This window comes from Anomaloglossus baeobatrachus, chromosome 1 (genome assembly GCF_048569485.1).
Source record: "Anomaloglossus baeobatrachus isolate aAnoBae1 chromosome 1, aAnoBae1.hap1, whole genome shotgun sequence".
In the NCBI taxonomy this organism is placed as follows: Eukaryota; Metazoa; Chordata; class Amphibia; order Anura; family Aromobatidae; genus Anomaloglossus; species Anomaloglossus baeobatrachus.
This window is the reverse complement of record NC_134353.1, coordinates 141,117,271-141,137,589: the sequence shown is the minus strand read 5'-3', so window position 1 is coordinate 141,137,589 and position 20,319 is coordinate 141,117,271. Positions and strand designations below refer to the sequence as shown.

Here is a 20,319-nt window from a genome sequence, read left to right as displayed (position 1 = left end):
CTGCGTTCTAAAAAGCAACATGTCACTTCTTTCGTGCGCTCTGCATGCTGTCTCCATTCTGTCTATGGGAGAGGCAGCATCCAGAGCGCAGGAATTCTGCAGTCACCAAAGTTTCAGAACGCAGCTTTTCAGCTGCGTTCTGAAGCGCACATGCAGTGACTTTACGCTGCGGTGCAGAGCGCACTCACGTGGGCACATAGCCTAATTGCAGCTATAGATAGCCCTACAGAGTATTGACTCAAGGGGGCTGAATACAAATAAATGCACACCACAATTTTCAGAATTTTATTTTTAAAATATTTCCAAAAACATGTGTTACCTTTTCACGTCACAAATACTTGCTGCTTTGTGTTGGAATATCACCTAAATCCCAATGAAATACATTAAAGTTTGTGGGTGTAACGTAAAAAAATGTTCACAGGGTATGAATACTTTATTAAAGCACTCTAGATTCCAGTATTCCACATGATAGAACATTTACCGCATTTTATTACAGTTTGGCCTTTGTAGATCCTTCCTTCCATGAAGAACGGATGCAGCCGCGTGTCCCAGAGTACTAAGAATTATTCAGGGATGCTTCTTTGAATAGTCAGGTATTTTCTTTCTTTTTTTGTCAATGTCCTGGAAAGAGGTGAGGGCCCAGCAGGAGACCCCTAAGATGATCATTTCTTCATAGTGTGTAATTGTGGAGTCTTCAGATGTTGTCTTCTCCCAGCATGACCTCTTCCCGTTAGGAGGAAGCTTTATATTTACCACGTCAGTGTTATGCATTGTTACTTATTTTTATATTATGTGAATGTTTTATACACGAGAACACTGACCTCTGAGCCTTTATTATATAATTCTCGGTAAAGCTGCTAAATATATCCTAAAGATAATATACAATTACATTTGTTGGACCTGCAGAATTTTATTACAGTGACTTCCTTCTTCCCGACTGGCTGTGATTTGACCCCGAGTTAAGAAGAGATTTAGATTAAATACTATCTGACTGGGGGGTCATTTGTGAAGTCAAGTGTTAGCTAAGCTTTTCCACAAGTGTTAACGACTTAAAGGGAATATATCACCTAGAAATTTCTGTAATTATTTAAACCATGCACTGACCTATATTCCGTTTTTATTTTCTGATTGTCAACAATTTTTTTTTCTTCATTTAAAGGGGGCTTTACACGGTAGCGATATCGCTAGCAATTTCTAGCGATAGCGACCGTGTAAGTACCCGCCCCCGTCGCGCATGCGATTGTTTGTGATCGCTGCCGTAGCGAACATTATCGCTACGCAGCGTCACACATACTTACCTGGTCGGCGGCGTCGCTGTGACTGCCGAACAATCCCTCCTTCAAGGGGGAGGGACATTCGGCATCACAGCGACGTCACCGCAACGTCACTAAGCGGCCGGCCAATCAAAGCAGAGGAGCGGAGATGAGCAGGACGTAACATCCCGCCCACCTCCTTCCTTCCTCATTGGGGCCGGCGGCAGGTAAGGAGACGTTCCTCACTCATGCGGTGTCACACATAGCGATGTGTGCTGCCACATGAGCGAGGAACCACAACGCTAAACAACCCTTACCGATTTTTGACTTTGGGACGACCTCTCCATGGTGAACGATTTTCACCATTTTTGAGGTTGCCTAAGGTCGCTGGTAAGTATTACACGCTGCGATATCGTTAATGACGCCGGATGTGCGTCACTAACAACTTGACCCCGGCGACCAAACATTAACGATATCGTATCGTGTAAAGCCCCCTTTATTCTCTCTCCATTGTTATGGAGGCGGCCATGTTGTTGAGCTGCATTTAACAGAATTCATAGATACAATAGGGGAAATAAGTATTTGATCCCTTGCTGATGTTGTAAGTTTGCTCACTGACAAGGACATGAACAGTCCATAATATTAAGGGTAGGTTAATTTTAACAGTGAGTGATAGAATAACCAAAATAAAAAAATTAAAAAAAATAAATAAAAAACAAACACCCCCCCCCCCCAAAAAAAAACCGCAGAAAATCACATTGTATAAATTATATGAATTTATTTGCATTTTGCAGAGAGAAATAAGTATTTGATCCCCTCTCTCTCTCTCAGAGGTTCCTTCTATAGGTATAACAACCTCCAGACACTGAGCATGTGTCAAACAGACACCATTATAACAGATGAGACACACCCAAGGGTGGTGGTATGTGGCTAGGCAGACCCACCCTAATAAGTCTCCTTGTACTACAGGTAATAGAGCCACCATCTTACAATACATTATTTATAGAATCACTGGACCTGGAAGGAGTGAAAAATGTTATGCGGAAGTATATTTGCAAATAATGATATGTATGTTGGCACTTGAGGACATTGTATCTAACTGCTGCTGATTTATAGTTTTTCATGAATGATTATTTCGTGCAAAGCAAAAAGTATGCATAAGACATTTCTCATAAATTCTAAATTTCCAGTATTAACAACCATGGAAGTATGAGTTATATACAGTTAGGTCCAGAAATATTTGGACAGTGCCCGAATCATCATAATTTGTGCTCTGCATGCCGCTATTTTAGCTTGAAAATGAAAAAACGGAGATGCAATTAAAGTGTCGTCTTTCAGGAATAATTAAAGGGGTTGAACAAAAATATACTGTGAAACGTTTAGGGATTACAACCATTTTTCTACAGCCTTCTCATTTCAGGGGCTCAAAAGTAATTGGACAATATTTACTTTACCATAAATAAAATGTTATTTTTTAATACTTTTGTAGAGAATCCTTTGCAGGCAATGACTGCCTGAAGTCTGGAAGCCGTGGACGTCATCAAACACTGGTCTCCTTCTTTGTGATGACTTGCTGGCCTTTACTGCAGCTGACTTCAGTTGTTGCTTGTTTGTGGGTCTTTCTGCCTTACGTTTTGTCTTCAAGGGTTATTCCAAGATACTATCCTACTATGTAGTAGGTATAATAATAATAATAATAATAATTATAGCAAATACCTGCAAGTAGAAATGTAGTATAGTTCTTCTCATTCACTATGTTGCTTACCTCATGTGCAGGGCATTGCAGGAAATTTCCAATTGGAGGTATTTGCTATTATTATTATTATTTTTTTATTATTATTATTATTATTCCTTCTACATATTGGGATAGGATCTTGAAGATGGGAATACCCCTTTAAGCATGTGAAATGCAGCTCGATGGGGTTGAGATCTGGTGGTTGACTCAGCCGTTGCAGAATATTCTATTACCATTGGAAGCCATGCATGCCCAGTCATCACTCTGCCTCCACCAAGTGTTGCAAAGGATCTTCTGTGCTTTGGATCATGAGCTGTTCCAAGCCTTTTCCATACTTTCTTCTTCCCATCATTCTGGTGCAGGTTGATCTTAGTTTCATCTGTTCAAAGAATGTTTTTCCAGAACTGGGCTGGCTTTTTTAAATGTATATATTGGCAAAGACTAATCTGGCCTATTTTTAAGACTGATTAGTGGATTGCACTTTGTGGTGAACCCTCTGTATTTGCTTTCATGAAGTCTTCTCTTTATGATAGACTTGGATACTAAAACAACTGCTTCCTGGAGAGGGTTCTCCACTTGGGTGGAGGTTGTGAAGGGATTTTTCTTCACCATGGAAAGAATCCTGTCATCATCCACCACCGCTGTCTTCCGTGGACATCCAGGCCTTTTGAGTTCCCAAGCTCACCAAGGCCCTTTTCTTTTTTTCTTGCACAATGTACGAAACTATCGATTTTTTTCCACTCCTAATATTTCTGCTATCTTTTTGATAGATTTCTTCCTTTTTTTCAGCCTAATGATGGTCTTTTTCTCTTCCATAGAGAGCTTCACAGCAACAGCTTTTAAATTCAAATGCCACACCTGGCATCAGCTCCAGACCTTTTACCTACTTAATAGGTGATGGATTAACCAGGGAATAACCCATTAAAGGAATTTTGAGATAATTGTCCAATTACTTTTGGTCCCTTGAAAAAGAGAGAACTACATATTAACGAGCTATATTTCCCAAACCCTTAAGGCCACATCACACTAAGCAACATCGCTAGCAACATCGCTGCTAAGGAACAACTTTTGTGACGTTGCTAGCGATGTTGCTGTGTGTGACATTCAGCAACAACCTGGCCCCTGCTGTGAATTTCGTTGGTTGTTGCTGAATGTCCTGGGCCATTTTTTAGTTGTTGCTCTCCCGCTGTGAAGCACACATCGCTGTGTGTGACAGCGACAGAGCAACAACTAAATGTGCAGGCAGCAGGAGCCGGCTTCTGCGGACGCTGGTAACCACAGTAAACATCGGGTAACCAAGAAGCCCTTACATTGGTTACCCGATGTTTACCTTCGTTACCAGCGTCCGCCGCTCTCAGCTGTCAGTGCCGGCTCCTGTTCTCTGCACACGTAGCTGGAGTACACATGGGGTAATTAACCCGATGTGTACTGTGGCTAGGAGTGCAGGGAACAGGGAGCCGGCACTGACAGCTGAGAGCGGCGGACGCTGGTAACGAAGGTAAATATCGGGTAACCAAGGTAAGGGCTTCTTGGTTACCCGATGTTTACTGTGGTTACCAGCGTCCGCAGAAGCCGGCTCCTGCTGCCTGCACACGTAGCAGAGTACACATCGGGTAATTAACCTGATGTGTACTGTGGCTAGGTGTGCAGGGAGCCAGCGCTAAGCGGTGTGCGCTGGTTCCCGATATTTACCTTAGTTACCAAGCGCAGCATCGCTTCCACGCGGCGCTGGGGGCTGGTCACGGGTTGCTGGTGAGACCTGCCTGTGTGACAAGCTCACCAGCAACCCGTGTAGCGACGCTCCAGCGATCCCTGCCAGGTCAGGTTGCTGGTGGGATCGCTGGAGCGTCGCTTAGTGTGACATCTCACCAGCGACCTCCTAGCAACTTACCAGCGATCCCTATCAGGTTGTATTGTTGTTGGGATCGCTGGTAAGTTGTTTAGTGTGACTGGGCCTTTACTCCTATTAGGATGTGAATACCCTCAAATTTAAGACCAGATTCTACACTTTAAACTCACATTGATGATATAACTGTATTTAGAATATGTTTTGGTAAATAGCTAAAATGTCAAAACTTGGGACACTGTCCAAAAGTTACCAAATTCTTTAAGATGATGTGTTGGAAGCAGGAAAAATGGGCAAGCCTATGATCTGATCAACTCTGACATTGCCCATATGATGATGTCTAGAGATCTCATTATACCCAGAGATCTCAATATGCCCCTTGTCAGAGGAGCTCAGACGAGTGTCATCAGATCTCTAAAACAGCAGATCTTGTGGGGTGTGCCTGACATGCAGTAGTTAATTCCTACCGAGGAAGGTCATCCGGTGGAAGAGTCCAAGGCTCATTGATGCATGTGGAGAGCAAATCGTAGACTTAGGCTATGTGCGCACTAGAAATGAGAAGTTTCTCAAGAAAATTTCTTGAGAAACTTCTGGGAGTGAAAGATTTCCGGACCTCCGGAAAAAATCCGCACCAAATCCGCATGCGGATTTGCCGCGGAATAGCCGCGATTTTCCCGCGGGTGGTTCCCTGCGGATTTTTGCAGGCTGTACTGCCGAAATCCGCAGGGTACCTGCGGAAATAATGGACATGTTCATTTTCTCAAGAAAGTTTCTCGAGAAATTCTTCTCAAGGAAATTTCTTGAGAAAAATCCGCACCAGTGCGCACACCTATTTTTTTTTTACCATAGGATTTGCTGGGAAATGTCTGCACAAAGATTGCAGACATTTCTCAAGAAATTTCCGCGGCAAATCCGCGGGTAAACCCGCGGGTAAAACGCACTAGTGCGCACATAGCCTTAGAATGCTGCAGGAGAAACACTGTGAAACAAATTTCAGAAAAAATGTAATTCTGGCTATGAAAGAAAGATGTCAGAACCAAAATATTTCACATACAGAATGTATTGACATAGTGAGCTTATTGTTCTGTTCATGATTGCAGTTTGTGAGCTCCGATCTCCTTCCATGGGTGAATTTCTCTGGGGTCTCGAATCCTCCGGATGGTTAAAACACGTGAAAACAATTCTGGATGCTGGTATCTTCATTGCCAAGGTATTCAATATCTGTCCATAGTCTACCTCTGGTTGTCTTGTGTTATTCAAGGTATCGACTGAGGGTTGTAATTGTACAAATGTGTAATATTTTACATTTAATATGTATATTTAGGCCGTGTCAGAAGAGGGCGCCAGTGTGCTTGTTCACTGTTCTGATGGCTGGGATCGCACGGCTCAGGTCTGCTCTGTATCCAGTCTGTTACTTGACCCCTATTACCGAACCATCAGAGGCTTTATGGTAAGCAGTTCTGTTTCATATACTCTACATGCTGATGGGGATTTACTCAGCTGATATTTTTTTGCATATTCCTAATATTATTTTTATTTTTCCCCAATTATTATTAGGTGTTAATAGAAAAAGACTGGATTTCCTTTGGACACAAATTTAATCACAGGTAACGCTGGTCACTATACATGCTGGAAAAGTCAAACATAGAGCCACTTATTTAAAGAGGACCTTTCACCAAAATTTTTCATGTTGAATATGGACAAACAATGTAAAAGTGGCTGCAAAGCAAAAAAGAAAAACTTTTTTTTAAAATTTTGACTATGTTGCGGATATTTTAACAAAGTATTTGGAATCTAATGAGTTAATTTACATTATGTCCAAGTGGGTGTTATCAGACAGTTTTCACTGGGGTATGTATTTCTTCCTGTATATTGTTGCCCAATCATAAGCAGGGAGCAACACATAGTGTAAAGAAGAACATGCCCCTACATAGCTTAGAAAAGGTTTCTCATTGGGTGAGATATGACAGCCCCGATCTCCTGGTCTGACCTCCTGCATGATTAGAAAGTCATGTGTACTCTTATCCAAGCACTAACACCTATCAGTTAAGGTCACAGTATTCCGTGCATGGGGAGGGGCGGCACAGCTGAGTTTTATCCATATCACATTACAAACCCTTCTATCAACTCTCCTTCTCTCCTATCACCACTGCTGTACTGCCCCTCCCCCACGCTGCCTGTCCAGAGATGTGTCAGTATCACACTTTAAGGGCTCTTCTCCACTTGCGATTTTTATGTGCGAGTTCGATCAGATAGAAAATCGGATCTCACTCGCACCAGTGTTAATCAATGAGGCCGTGTCCTCTTGCTAAATGTTTTACGGCACGTCTCGTGCTCTCAGTGAAATCGCAGCATGCTGCGATTTCACCGAGTCTCAGCTCTTGCACCCCCATGGAATCCTATGGGAGCGAGAAAAAAAATCAGAATCCGGGTGGCATGCGCATGTCACATGGATCCTTGACACTTGCATACCGCGTCAGACTGGCTACCGGAGGGAACTCCAGTAATACCAGGCCTGGCCGCGGTTACATGCACTGAACTCCGAAGCTCTCACCTGAGCAGCCTGAACAGCGAGCGCCGAGTGATTGATTCCCCGGCGATTGCTTTTCAGTTCAGGACTGCTGCAGACAGACCGGGCTGATCTCTAGAGCTCAGGTGCAGGTAACCGCGGCCAGGCCTGGTTTTACTGGAGATTCCTCCTGTAGCCAGTCCTACACTGCTTGCATAAACACTCACATAGCACTCGCATGACGCTCGCATGTCATACGGATGCTATGTGAGAAAAAAAAAACCACCGTACGCAGATCACACGCAGGACAGTCGACTCACATTTTGAGTATTGCTGTGATTTTTTAAACTAGTGGAGAAGAGCCCTAAGGGAAATTGTCACCAGATTTTTGCTCTCCCAATCTGAGAACTCATAATGTAGAGACGGAGACCCTGATTCCAGCCATGTGTCACTTACTAAGCTGATTGCCGTCATTTTGATAAAATCAACATTTTCTCTGCTACAGGTCTAGCAGTTTTACACAGCTCATGAATATGCTGGACTAACTGGCAGCATGCCAAGTATTCATCTAATGAAAATCTAGTGCTGATTAAATCGTGATTTTATCACAACTACACTAAGCAGCTCAGTAAGTGAAATACCGCTGGAATCAGGCTCTCTGCCCCTACGTTATGCTGCTCTCAGATTAAGTAGCGAAAACCTGGTGACAGATTCCCTTTGAGTCTCTTCCTTTAATCTCTCAGTATTGGTATCAGAGCAGAGTCTCGTTACATCTCACATAGGAACAGTCCAGGTCACAGGCTGCTATTGTGGGGCCTGTTCTTTCTATAGTATGCTGTTGCCTGGTTATGACTGCACTAATTTTAATAAATTTCACTTTAACTCCATAAGAAGGCTTTAAAGGTCTTATTTGGGAAAATAGGAGAACGAAAAATCCCAAAGGCCTAAAACACACTTCCGCAAAAAAAACGTACGTGTCTTACAGTCCGTTTTTCGGGTCCGTGTTCCGTTTTTTAGGGGCGTTTCTCCGGTACGTATGGCATCCATGTAATGGCGTATGCGAGCCGTGTGTGCGTGTGGAATGTCCGTATTGACAAAAAATACGTACGTGTGCTGTCCGTGTGCTGTCCGTTTTTAAAGGCCCGCATTCTTACCCAATTAACGATTTTAATCATTCATCATGAGATACTGGTGTTGTTGTTTGCTTTCTATTGACCTGATAGATTGGAAACAAGTGTTGCAGATTTTGTGATGAAAAACGGACACGGACGATACGTGCTGAACACGGACATACTCCGTGCGCGGTCCGTGCAGGCATGGACCCATAGACTAAAGCCGGTCCGTGCCTGCGTGTTGCCGGCAAAAAACGTACATGTCGTCCGTGTAGAAAAGCGCACACACGTACTTACCACACGGACACACGTTCCGTGTGATTTTACGTGCGTGTCCATTCTACCATTGAATAACATGGGTCTCCGTGTGTCCGGTATGTGCAAATACGTACCGCACACGTACAAAAAAAACAGATGTGTGTTGCGGGTCAAACATGGTAATATTGGACTTGTAGTTACTTTGTGCCGTCCCCATTTTCAGGTGGTTTTGGGAGCAGAATCCGCTTGAAGAGCACATTGCGTGTATTGCTTCAGCATATCTTTTTTTTTTTAAGGTATGGAAATTTAGATGGAGATCCGAAGGAAGTGTCCCCAGTGATAGACCAGTTCCTGGAATGTGTCTGGCAGCTCATGGAGCAGTTTCCCTGTGCATTTGAGTTTAATGAGAGATTCTTGATCCACATACAACACCATATATACTCCTGTCAGTATGGAAACTTTCTGTGCAACTGTGAGAAGGAGAGGAAAGACCTGAGGTGAGAGAATAAAAGCTATGTGTATGATCACTATGAGCTCGGAATAGACGAAGAGCATGGATGGCCACCACCCATTTTTCATACAAATGGTCCCGATGATAATCTGATCACTGGTGCCCCACAGTCTCGTTATACAGCAATCACCTATGAACTAATAATTGTGCAGTGTCACCGCAGGAAAAAATGGATAAAGTGATTCCAAATCGGGAAGACATGCCATCACTTCATGATGGTAGGGGAGTCAGACCTACTGATCCCGAGACTAGATGGGTACATAAAGCTACACAATCTCCTGCACATTCAGGTGCCTGGCAGTGCCACTATCTAGGGAAAAATTAGAATGATGAGGCTGACCCACCGCTAATAAGATAATCTGGGTATATGATATTTGGCATCACACAGTGCCTGATGAAACCACTAGTTCACTATAGGTCACTTGAAGAGATTCTCTTTTCTGAGACATGATGAAATCATGGAGATCCTCTATCGCTATTGCAAAATTCCTTAACCTGCATGTAGCCAAGGACATATGAAATATATCCTTGTAAATAAAGGTTAGAGTAGCAGAGATCCTAGCTTTAAAGTGATTTTGTCAAAATAACAATCTATCCCTTATGCTGATCACTCAGACACTAACAGTCCTGAGAATGGAGCTCTGGAACCCAGAGAACGTCTCGAATCGTCAAGTACGCTCTGCAGAGGCCCACTATCAGCATTGCTAAGGGTCCCATCAGTCAGACCACCAGCATTCAGCAAGTTATCTCCTAACCCCTGAAAGGGAATCTATCAGCACAGAATGACTGTGCAGATCAAGTACAGGCATCATGGCGGGGCCAAACATATAAGTGCACCTTTCCATCTACTTATTTCCCATCCATCTCCACCCTTCTGTGGCTCTATAAAGCCAGTTGTCAATCAAAATAGAGGTGGGGGAGTGGAAATAGGGGGGAAACCAATAGGTTGGAAGGTGCACTGATCTGTTTAGCCACACCATAATGGACCGAGCGCCTGGGCTTAATTGGAATAGTCACGATGAGTGTATAGATTCCCGTTAAGGCTGAGATGTCAGACGTTTTGTAGCCTCATTTTCCAATTTTGACAACCTACAGCTATTGTGAAAGGCATATAACTTGGGGATCATTTGTATGAGAAATTTGGTCTGAGATTCATCAGTGGGGTTGTTTTTAACCAGCGTTTGCTCAATATGTAAGTGTTTATCATTCGAGTTTAGTCCCAGTTTTGCTAGGATGAGAAACAAAAAAGAAAAGTTTATCTTTTATGATCAGTCTGTGAAAAACCGGAAAGCACTTGGATGGCAACATCCACCCATAATCATCTTGATCTGACACACATTTTGATCTGACACTCAGATCACTATTAAACATGTCTCTGCACTTTTTTTTTTGCTGATTAATACTTTCTCTAAAAGTCACAGACATGTGAACGGGCCCGAATTACGATCATAGGTACGAGTGCTGTCCGTGAAAAAGACAGATAGTAGTCAAATGTGAAAAATAGACGTCTGAATGAGCCCTGAGCGCTGGGGCAGGTTGCAGGGGTGGCTGGATGGGTTTGACGCTCTCATAACACATAAAAGATAATACCTTTTAGATCAGTGATGTCATCGTCATCTTACAGAATTCAGGAGAGAACCTACTCCCTTTGGTCTTATTTGTGGAAGCAGAGGTTGGATTATATGAACCCTTTGTACCGACCAGATCACAGTCAGACACAAGGAACTCTGAGACCAAACACCACTCCATGCTATTTCAGGTAAGAGGTTATACTGGGTTTCTCCTCTGCATTTAATAAATCAGCAGAACTATTATACACTGTCTACTTATCATTCAGAGAATGAAACCGCAACCCCAAAAATACAGGTCTATGGGTCTATGCAATAAGATGATGATCTTGAGCACAGTGTTAAGTGTCTTTCAATGGAGAGATCCAAGGCACCACGCTCTTGAGGTATAAAAATTAGAAGGCTTCAGCTTACCTTAGGCAACTGTGCTCCAGGACTTTGGAAGTGCTCACAGTCCAGCTAAGCTGGTACAAGACTGAACAGGATTGAGGGAAATGGTCCCAGCACTGAAAATCCGTATATATAAAAATCAAAAAACTTTATAGAACAATCATATGTCTATTATTAAGGACTTGTTTTTATTTTTCGTCCGAAACGCTTAAGGTGCTCTTATGTGTGTCCTCTCACCTTTTGGATCCCTTTGAAGATTTTAAGATGGCCAATAAAGGTTTTTTTTTTATATATATATATATTTGGATTTTCAGCGTTAGGTCCATTTCCCTCAATCCTTTTCAACCACACTCGTTAGGCCATGTCCCTGTACAGTCAGACACGGCCATTACACAGTACATCGCAGGGACACATATGGAAGATTATCGCAGTGCAGGAACATTTTTTTATTAACACATCCAATTGTGGAAATTATTATTATTCCAAGATCTATTGATTAAAATGAACTTTAAAATTAACTTTGGAGGGAAAACCCCTTTATGAACAGAACAGATCATGAGAGTTGCTGGATGATAATTTTGCATAGCTGTGCGTATACTGACTCTTCAATCTTGTTTCTCCACATGGAAGGTTTTGGAGGGGCCTCTATAACCGATTTGAGAAAGGAATGCACCCCCGACAGTCGGTGACTGATTTTCTACAGGCAGTAAAAGAAGAGACCCAGCAGCTAGAGGAGGAAATGGAGTTCATGGAGAAGGTATGGCGGCAGTACTGCACTGAAAATGTACCCTCCTGACCTGTCCCACTAATAGGCAGTCACCATAGTTACATTTTTACACCTCAGCTTAGATTTCAGTTTATACCAATTTAGTTGTGAGAAACAATTTTAAGGATTAGGCCGGGGCTACTAGTGTGATGTTCGCATGACACTCGGCTCGCGCTGGCAGCAGAGCAGGAGCCGAGTGTTATGCTAGTATCCCTGCTACTGAGGTCCGACTGTGCGAGCGGACCTCAGCTGCGGGTGGCGGGCCGGTGCTGCGGAGGGGCGGACCGGCACGAAGGAGGGGAGGGAGGGATTTCTCTCCCTCTCTCCTCCGTAGCTGGCTATTGCGATTCTCACTCTGCACCCGCCGTACACCGGTGTACTGCAGAGTGGAATGCGATTTTTGTCTCGCCCCATTCACTTGAATGGGTGCGAGAGAAAAGACTCTCGCATTACAGTCACAGCATGCTGCGATTGTTTCCTCGGTCCAATTAGGGCTGAGAAAATATTCGCTCTTGTGCGCTGACACAGGCTAAAATTGGTCCGAGTGGAATGTGAGGTTTTATCGCACTCCACTCTCACAGATTTTCTCGCCGTGTGGCTTAAGCTGGTGTCACACACAGCGACAGCGACAACAACGTCGCTGCTACGTAACAATTTTCTGTGACGTAGCAGCGACGTCCCGTAGCTGTCGCTGTGTGTGACATCCAGCAACGAGCTGGCCCCTGCTGTGAGGTCACCGGTCGTTGCTGAATGTCCTGCTTCATTTTTTGCTCGTCGCTCTCCCGCTGTGAAGCACACATCGCTGTGTGTGACAGCGAGAGAGCGACGAACTGAAGCGAGCAGGGAGCAGGAGCCGGCGTCTGGCAGCTGCGGTAAGCTGTAACCACGGTAAACATCGGGTAACCAAGAAGCCCTTTCCTTAATTTACATTAGTTACTAGCACCGCGCTCTCACGCTGCCAGTGCCGGCTCCCTGCTCCCTGCTCTCCTAGCCAGGGTACACATCGGGTTAATTACCCGATGTGTACTCCAGCTACGTGAGCAGGGAGCCGGCACTGGCAGCGTGAGAGCACACCGCTTAGCGCTGGCTCCCTGCTCACGTAGCCGGAGCCGGAGTACACATCGGGTAATTAACCCGATGTGTACCCTGGCTAGGAGAGCAGGGAGCCAGCGCTAAGCGGTGTGCACTGGTAACCAAGGTAAATATCGGGTAATGGTTACCCGATATTTACCTTAGTTACCAAGTGCAGCATGGCTTCCACAGCGACGCTTGTCGTTATGATCGCTGCTGCGTCTGCTGTGTTTGACAGCTAAGCAGCGATCATAACAGCGACTTACTAGGTCGCTGTTGCGTCACAGAAAATGGTGACGTAACAGCGACGTCGTTGTCGCTATGTGTGAACCCAGCTTTAGGCCTTATAAAGAGCCCTGTAGAAGAGAACAAACAAAAAAGAGCAATAGTTCCTTATCTCTTTGGGATTTCACAACATGATGACTGGAAGAGACGGCCATTAAAAGCAGGGCTGATCTACCTCATGTCTTTTCAGTGACAGTAAACCCTGAGCACCGAGGACTTCCACGGCTTTTTAATGGCACCAGAGAAGTTTGCTCACTGGTATACAGTGAGTACGGAAAGTATTCAGACCCCTTTAAATTTTTGACTCTTTGTTTCATTGCAGCCATTTGGTAAATTCAAAAAAGTTCATTTTTTTTCCCATTAATGTACACTCTGCACCCCATATTGACAGAAAAAAAACATATAGAAATTTTTGGAAATTTTTAATCAAGAAAAACTGAAATATCACATGGTCATAAGTATTCAGACCCTTTGCTCAGTTTTGAGTAGAAGCACCCTTTGAGCTAGTACAGCCATGAGTCTTCTTGGGAATGATGCAACAGGTTTTTCACACCTGGATTTGGGGATCCTCTGTCATTCTTCCTTGCAGATCCTCTCCAGTTCCGTCAGGTTGGATGGTGAACGTTGGTGTTATTTTAGAACTTGTTGGTGATAATTCTAAGCGGTATGTGTGGAGAAAACCAGGCACTGCTCATCACCTGCCCAATACAATCCCAACAGTGAAACATGGTGGTGGCAACATCATGCTATGAGGGTGTTTTTCAGCCACAGGGACAGGACGACTGGTTGCAATTGAAGGAAAGGTGAATGCAGCCACGTACAGTGATAACCTCTTCCAGAGTGCTCTGGATCTCAGACTTGGCCAAAGGTTCACCTTCCAAGACAATTACCTTAAGCACACATATAAAATAACAAAGGAGTGGCTTCAGAACAACTCTGTGACCATTCTTGACTGGCCCAGCCAGAGCCCTGACCTAAACCTAATTGAGCATCTCTGGAGAGACCTGAAAATGGCTGTCCACCAACGTTCACCATCCAACCTAACGGAACTGGAGAGAATCTGCAAGGAAGAATGACAGAGGATCCCCAAATCTAGGTGTGAAAGACTTGTTGAATCATTCCCTAGAAGATTCATGGCTGTACTAGCTCAAAAGAGTGCTTCTACTCAATACTGAGCAAAGGGTCTGAATACTTATGACTATGTGATATTTCCGTTTTTCTTATTTAATAAATTAGCAAAAATTTGTACATTTGTTTTTTTTCTGTCAAGATGGGGTGCAGTGTACATTAATGAGAAAAAAAATTACTTTTTTGAATTTACCAATTGGCTGCAATGAAACAGTGAAAAATTTAAAGAGGTCGAATACTTTGCATACCCACTGTAGTTGTATTGCAAGCATTGAAATACATTATAACTGTCACAAGCCTCTTAGACCTTGCTTCTGGCATGATCTCACAGGTATGCCATAAATAGCTGACCCAGAGGTCGTCGTCTTGCCCTCGGGTTGCGTGGCAATGATTGGGGCCCTTGATGACATTGCAGGGTTCCCGATAGGGTGGGAGAGGGAGTGCACTTCCTCTCGCAGTGCACGCAGGGACCGTCCCTGATTTTGACAGCTGGAGCTCCCCTATAACTTACACCAAGCTCTCAATGGCAATGATGTGGGCACAGCTCCTGTGTCCGCATGATTGCCATGACTTAAAGTACATTTCCATCATTTTGCATGAATCTCTTCCCGACCATGATGTAAGTTTACGTCAAATGTCTTGAAGGGGTTAAACCATTGCCGATCGGTTTGTACGTAGCCAATCTGCAGTTGTGTAATGGCCATTTTTGGCATGTCTAATCCCATTGTAACTATGAAATAGATGTAACTTCTGCTCTTGTCTAACAATTTCTCCTTTAGAGACTAATAAAACTGGAAACCCGAGAGGCGAACGAAACCAACAAGAATCTCAATGAACAGCCAAAAATCCACAACTTCCAGATATGCATCACTAAACACTCTCCGGCTAATACACCCCAAGATTACAGCACCAACCTGAAGCTGTTTCCCTCTCGTAGCCCATCCCAAGGAGAGGAAGACTCAGCCCTCATCTTAACCCAGGACCATTTGAAGAGCTCTGACCCTGACCTGTCGGCTAACAGTGACCAGGAATCTGGAGTGGAGGACTTGAGCTGCCGGTCTCCGAGTGGTGGAGACTCATTACCCAGCGAGGACAGTGGAAAGGATCCCGATTCAGATGAAGCAGTGTTCCTGAATGCTTAGAGATCCTAGTAACCACTTGCTATTATATTATTGCTTCTATTTATTTATTGGGAGCTGTGTGACGTAACCTGGGAGGAATATATTGGGGAAAAAACGTTTCGACATTTCACATATATCACAGGTAGTTTCTGCAGCGGAGACTAGATACTAATGTCACGTGTAGACAGCCTGATCCAGGCTACTAAATGATTGACAATCGACTGTATAAAAGCTGAGCAGCGCTCTTTTACCGGCCTCAAGGAAGGGGACAACAATCATGTAATCATGTTATCGGCAGCACTTTCCCTGTTTACATAGAGCGATGTGCTGCCGATAATTTTTGTGAATGCATAAAACCTATGGCTCCGATGAACAAGTGCTTTCCTCGTTTATCAGTGATTGCCATCCTGTTTAGATGGGAGAATAAATCGTACAATTATATAATTCTTATAAATCACAGATTATTGGCCTGTTGAAATGGGCTCTGGGAATATGTATAAGCATTTTTTCCCCTTTTTTACAGAAGGTACTGAGTCAAAATGATGTTTAGTTTTCTTACATGATTTCAAAACGTGTCCTATATGGGCTACATCCAAGGCATGAATCCTGTCCCAGTATTTGGATAGTTAAGGCTTGTGATTGACACGAGTGCCGTGTACTGGGAATATGGATACTCACATATAGGTTTTGAGTTTCGGTCCACTGTTCATCATGATAAGCAAATCTCAGAAGTGAGAAGAATCTAAATGTGCTTTTCTTCTGTAAAAATTGCTGGTAGAATAATGGTGGTCATCCAGGATCTGACATTGGATAATTAGTTCCCTGCCCCCTAGTTTTGTTGAGGACGGCTATCACCTAAAATGTATATGTGGCTGACTAAACCGCAAAACACAGCCCAATAAGAGACACATCACTAGAATTAGGGTTTCTGCCCCTAAATCAGGCTGCCCTCAGATTACATAGCAAAAAACAACTCACCTATTCCTTTTAAAGAGTGGAGTTTTGTGCTATGGTTTACGATTGGTTCAATCTTATGGCACTTTATATTGACTGCGAATAAAACAAAACCTCATATTCTCATTTGAAGACTTCACTTATAGAAAAGGCATCGGTGCAGATCGATTTAGGTTTTTCTGAACCACAAAATAGGTCAATCCTTCAAATTGATGCCAAAAAGCACGTTGCAAACTTCAGTGGAAACATTCCTATATGAAGAGAGTATGGAGCAAACACACAAAAAAAACAAACATTGGCACTTTTATGTAGGTCCCCCCAAATATCCCCAGGAGGGACTTTCTTGTGAATTTGTAATAAATATTTGTAATAAGGGCGGAGTCACACTTGTGAGAGACTCGCGCTAGTCTCACATCACATCACCCGACACGGCCGCACACTCTCCTGACAGGAGCGGGTCAGCTGCATGTATTTCTGTGCAGCTGAGAGGCTCCTGTCAGGAGAGTGTGCGGCTGTGCCAGGTAATGCGATGCGAGACCAGCGCGACTTTCTCGCAAGTGTGACTCCGACCTAAGTAACAGAGTGCTAATCCCATAGAAGTGGCATTTTCTTTTTGGAGGATGGTCCTATACATTGCAATTCCCAACACTCCTTCTAGAATGCGCTGGGTAGAAAAGTGGTGGTGAGGTGGGGGGTGTGGACACTTTTAAAAAGCAAAAATTAGAGCAAATCTCAAGATATAAGCACTTGTAAATCAGAATTTACTCTTCATTTTGTGTTTCTGTAGGAACTCCATCCCTGTACCTTGCAGATATCCTGCTCGTCAGTGGATTAGCTGGGTCCTGCGTACTTGAATCCTTGCATTTTAGCCGGGTCTAAGAGTATAGGGCTCTCAAAGTGCTTCCGACACTGGTCATCAGAAAGCATACTGATCTTTTTATAACCGTGCTTCAAGGTAGTTACATACGAAGTTCATAGCGTCACATTACTGGGATAGTATGGTAAGAGTCAATGTCGTGTAGTACCTCCCTTGCCATCTTGTAACGTGTCTGCCTGCTGTGCATAGCGAACGGCTGCCATCTTGAATGTTCATTGAAGCTGCTATTAGTTTTTGTTTGTTTTTTTATAACTTGCATGTGTAATACCAGAATAATCGTTCTCACTTCTTGACTTTGCTGCTCATTGTGACTAATAACCTATTGGTTTTATAGAATGGTTTACAAGCGCTTATAGTGCTACTATACAAGAACAAACCACTAGATGTAATATTAAGACCATCAAATATCCGTCCCTCCTAACTATGAATTCCAAAATCTTATGAAGCTGTTGCCAGAAGCAGCGTCATCTATCCACAAACGGTGCCTGGTGTTGTATTCAGCGTCGGGTAAAGTGAATTTGGGCTGATGGCAATAACAGCTGTGGCACGGTTTCTGGAGATGGAAGGTGACATTTTGTCTTTCTACTCCAGGACAACCCTTTTAAAAGTAGAACTCCCAAAAGTAAGGTCAGTGAAGACTCTTAGGCTGTGTGCACACATTGCGTTTTTTTGATGCATTTTTAGTGCTGATGTCACAAAACCTAAAAGGAACCCTGATGGCAGCAAAGTCGACAAAAATACTGACATCTCATGGACATGTTGAGTATTTTCTTGCAGATTTGGTGCACATTTAAATCTTTAGCATGTCAGTTCTTGCTGTGTTTTTGCTGCAATTACACTCATTTTGATAAATAGGAAAATCTGCCAAAAAACGCATGAAAAAAGCACCAAAAAAGTTCGTTTTCATCGCGATGTTTTTCCTGCCAAGAGATGCTGAAATAGTGCAGAAATTTGCATGATCCTAAAACAGATCTTGTAGTAATCCTGCAGAGAACAAAAGGGGTTAATTTGCTGTTGATCGGTTCATTAGCTGATGGTCAGTTGAACAGTTGAAGCAACAGCCTCTCCGGCTGGCCGTACACAATAGGCCTCCTTCACACGTCAGTGATTCCGGTACGTATGACGCCGTTTTTATTTTTTTTATACGTACTGGAATGACGGGCATACGCAGATCCATTAAAATCAATGGGTCTGCACACACATCAGTGATTTCTCACAGACTGTGTGTCTGTGCGGCGCACACGCTTGTCCGTGTGTCCCACAAGTAGACAAGTCCGTTCTTCTTCAGCATCACTAACGTGACACGGACCACACACTGATGTGATCCATGTGACCCCGTACCAGAGAAAACACATGCCTGTGAAATAAAATTATTTTTACACTCCATGTTTCCAGTGCTGTTGTCTTCGGAGCTGCCGTCTCCTGCTTCCAGACTGGCTAATTATGATCATGAATACTCACTGCACTGCGCCATGGAAATAACAGCAGCGGCCAGAGACCGCAGCCTGGAAGTCATCAGTACCACGGACAGCAGCGCTGGGGACAGGTGAGCATAAAGTTCTTGCTCTCCGTGAGCTTTTGCCGATAGCACACAGAGAACACACGTGCCAAAATCATGGCACACTGAGGGCCATATGTGTGTGTTTTTCACTGACGTCTAAAACAGACCTTAGATGAAGCATCATTCAGCGGATACCCATCTCAGCTGACTCTCCCACACACGAGCATCCCTATGTCCTCTTTGTGAGAAATATGCCGACTGATGCGTCTGCAGGCGACTTATCTCAGGGAGAACAATGTGATAAGTACTTCAAAATCAGATGCACAGTCGGCATCTCTCCCGACCAACGAGTCGAACACATTGCTATTGGCAGGTTGAGCTAACTTTAGCCTAATGTGTATAGGGGATCTAAGTCTAGGGCAAGGGCTTTAGCTTTTCTCCTACTGCAGCTGGAGCACAGGAGGGAAGTTTCTGCTGCAGCCAGTTATACTACAGCCAGACACAGGACAGTGAGGAAAAGGGACAAGACTGGGCTATTGAAAAACACATATGTTTCTTTATGATTTCTCAGTTTAAACTGTAATTTGAGGCAAAGTAGGATCAAAGAAAGAGAGAATAAATTGCCGGGATATTTTTACATTCTTTGCTCATTTTCTACTTAATGTTCCTTTAAGCATGCTAAAAAAAAACATGATCCACCTTTAAAAAAATGCTTGGTCTCCATGACACCTTAGAGGTGCTATGTTCTGATCCCCCTGTATGATCATATACTGGGAAGTGTTGTTGTGGTGTCTCTAAGGGTATGTTCCCAAGTAGCATTTTTATCATAATCACCCTAGAAAAACATAGCGGCAATTATGGATTAAAATGTGCATTTTTATTTTTATTTTTTTTTTGCTGCTCAGCCTCATTGACTGAAGGAAATGCAGTAAGAAAGCTGAAATAATTGACATGTAGCTACTTGTTAATAAATGCACCACAGGTCAATAAACACATAAATATTTGCAACTTGTAAATGAGATTTTGCAGGTAATGTAAAAAGATCTGCAAAAAAGAAAAAAAAAATGCAGAGGCGCAGTGTGTGACCAAGCCCCAGCTATGGTCCTGTAGTTCTTTTGGGAGTTCTGCTTAAATGCAAACAATTTTTTTTTATTCAGAAAATCACCTTTTTTGTTTTATTTATTTATTGATGGCATCATTGCTTATTTTTGTGATTAGTAAAATAAAATGTCATGATCTATTTTTTTATTTTGTGTTGCATATTTTGGCTGTAATTTATATGCAGAAATGGATGTATTTTAAAGTATGTTGTCAAGCAATATTTCCCTAGTTGTGACTATATCAACACAGAATACATATGTAAAAGTAGTTATTCCGTAATGTGTAATTAAAATATTTTTTTAAACTCCCTTGTGTTGTGCGTGTGTCTGTGTA

At 43.2% G+C, this 20,319-nt stretch overlaps 1 protein-coding gene across 3 annotated transcripts in view; it reads left to right on the top strand.

The window, feature by feature from the left end:
- The window catches only part of MTMR7 (myotubularin related protein 7), a 78,033-nt gene extending 61,107 nt beyond the window's left edge, over positions 1-16,926 (top strand). For all 3 annotated transcript variants that reach the window (XM_075347086.1, XM_075347085.1, XM_075347084.1), the window contains exons 8-14: positions 5,935-6,044; positions 6,159-6,284; positions 6,392-6,441; positions 9,010-9,210; positions 10,849-10,983; positions 11,813-11,939; positions 15,212-16,926. In XM_075347086.1, coding sequence (XP_075203201.1) covers positions 5,935-6,044; positions 6,159-6,284; positions 6,392-6,441; positions 9,010-9,210; positions 10,849-10,983; positions 11,813-11,939; positions 15,212-15,574 — 1,112 coding nt within the window. In that variant the 3' untranslated portion in view covers positions 15,575-16,926. The remainder of the gene's footprint in view (positions 1-5,934; positions 6,045-6,158; positions 6,285-6,391; positions 6,442-9,009; positions 9,211-10,848; positions 10,984-11,812; positions 11,940-15,211) is intronic.
- The last annotated feature ends 3,393 nt before the right edge of the window (positions 16,927-20,319 follow it).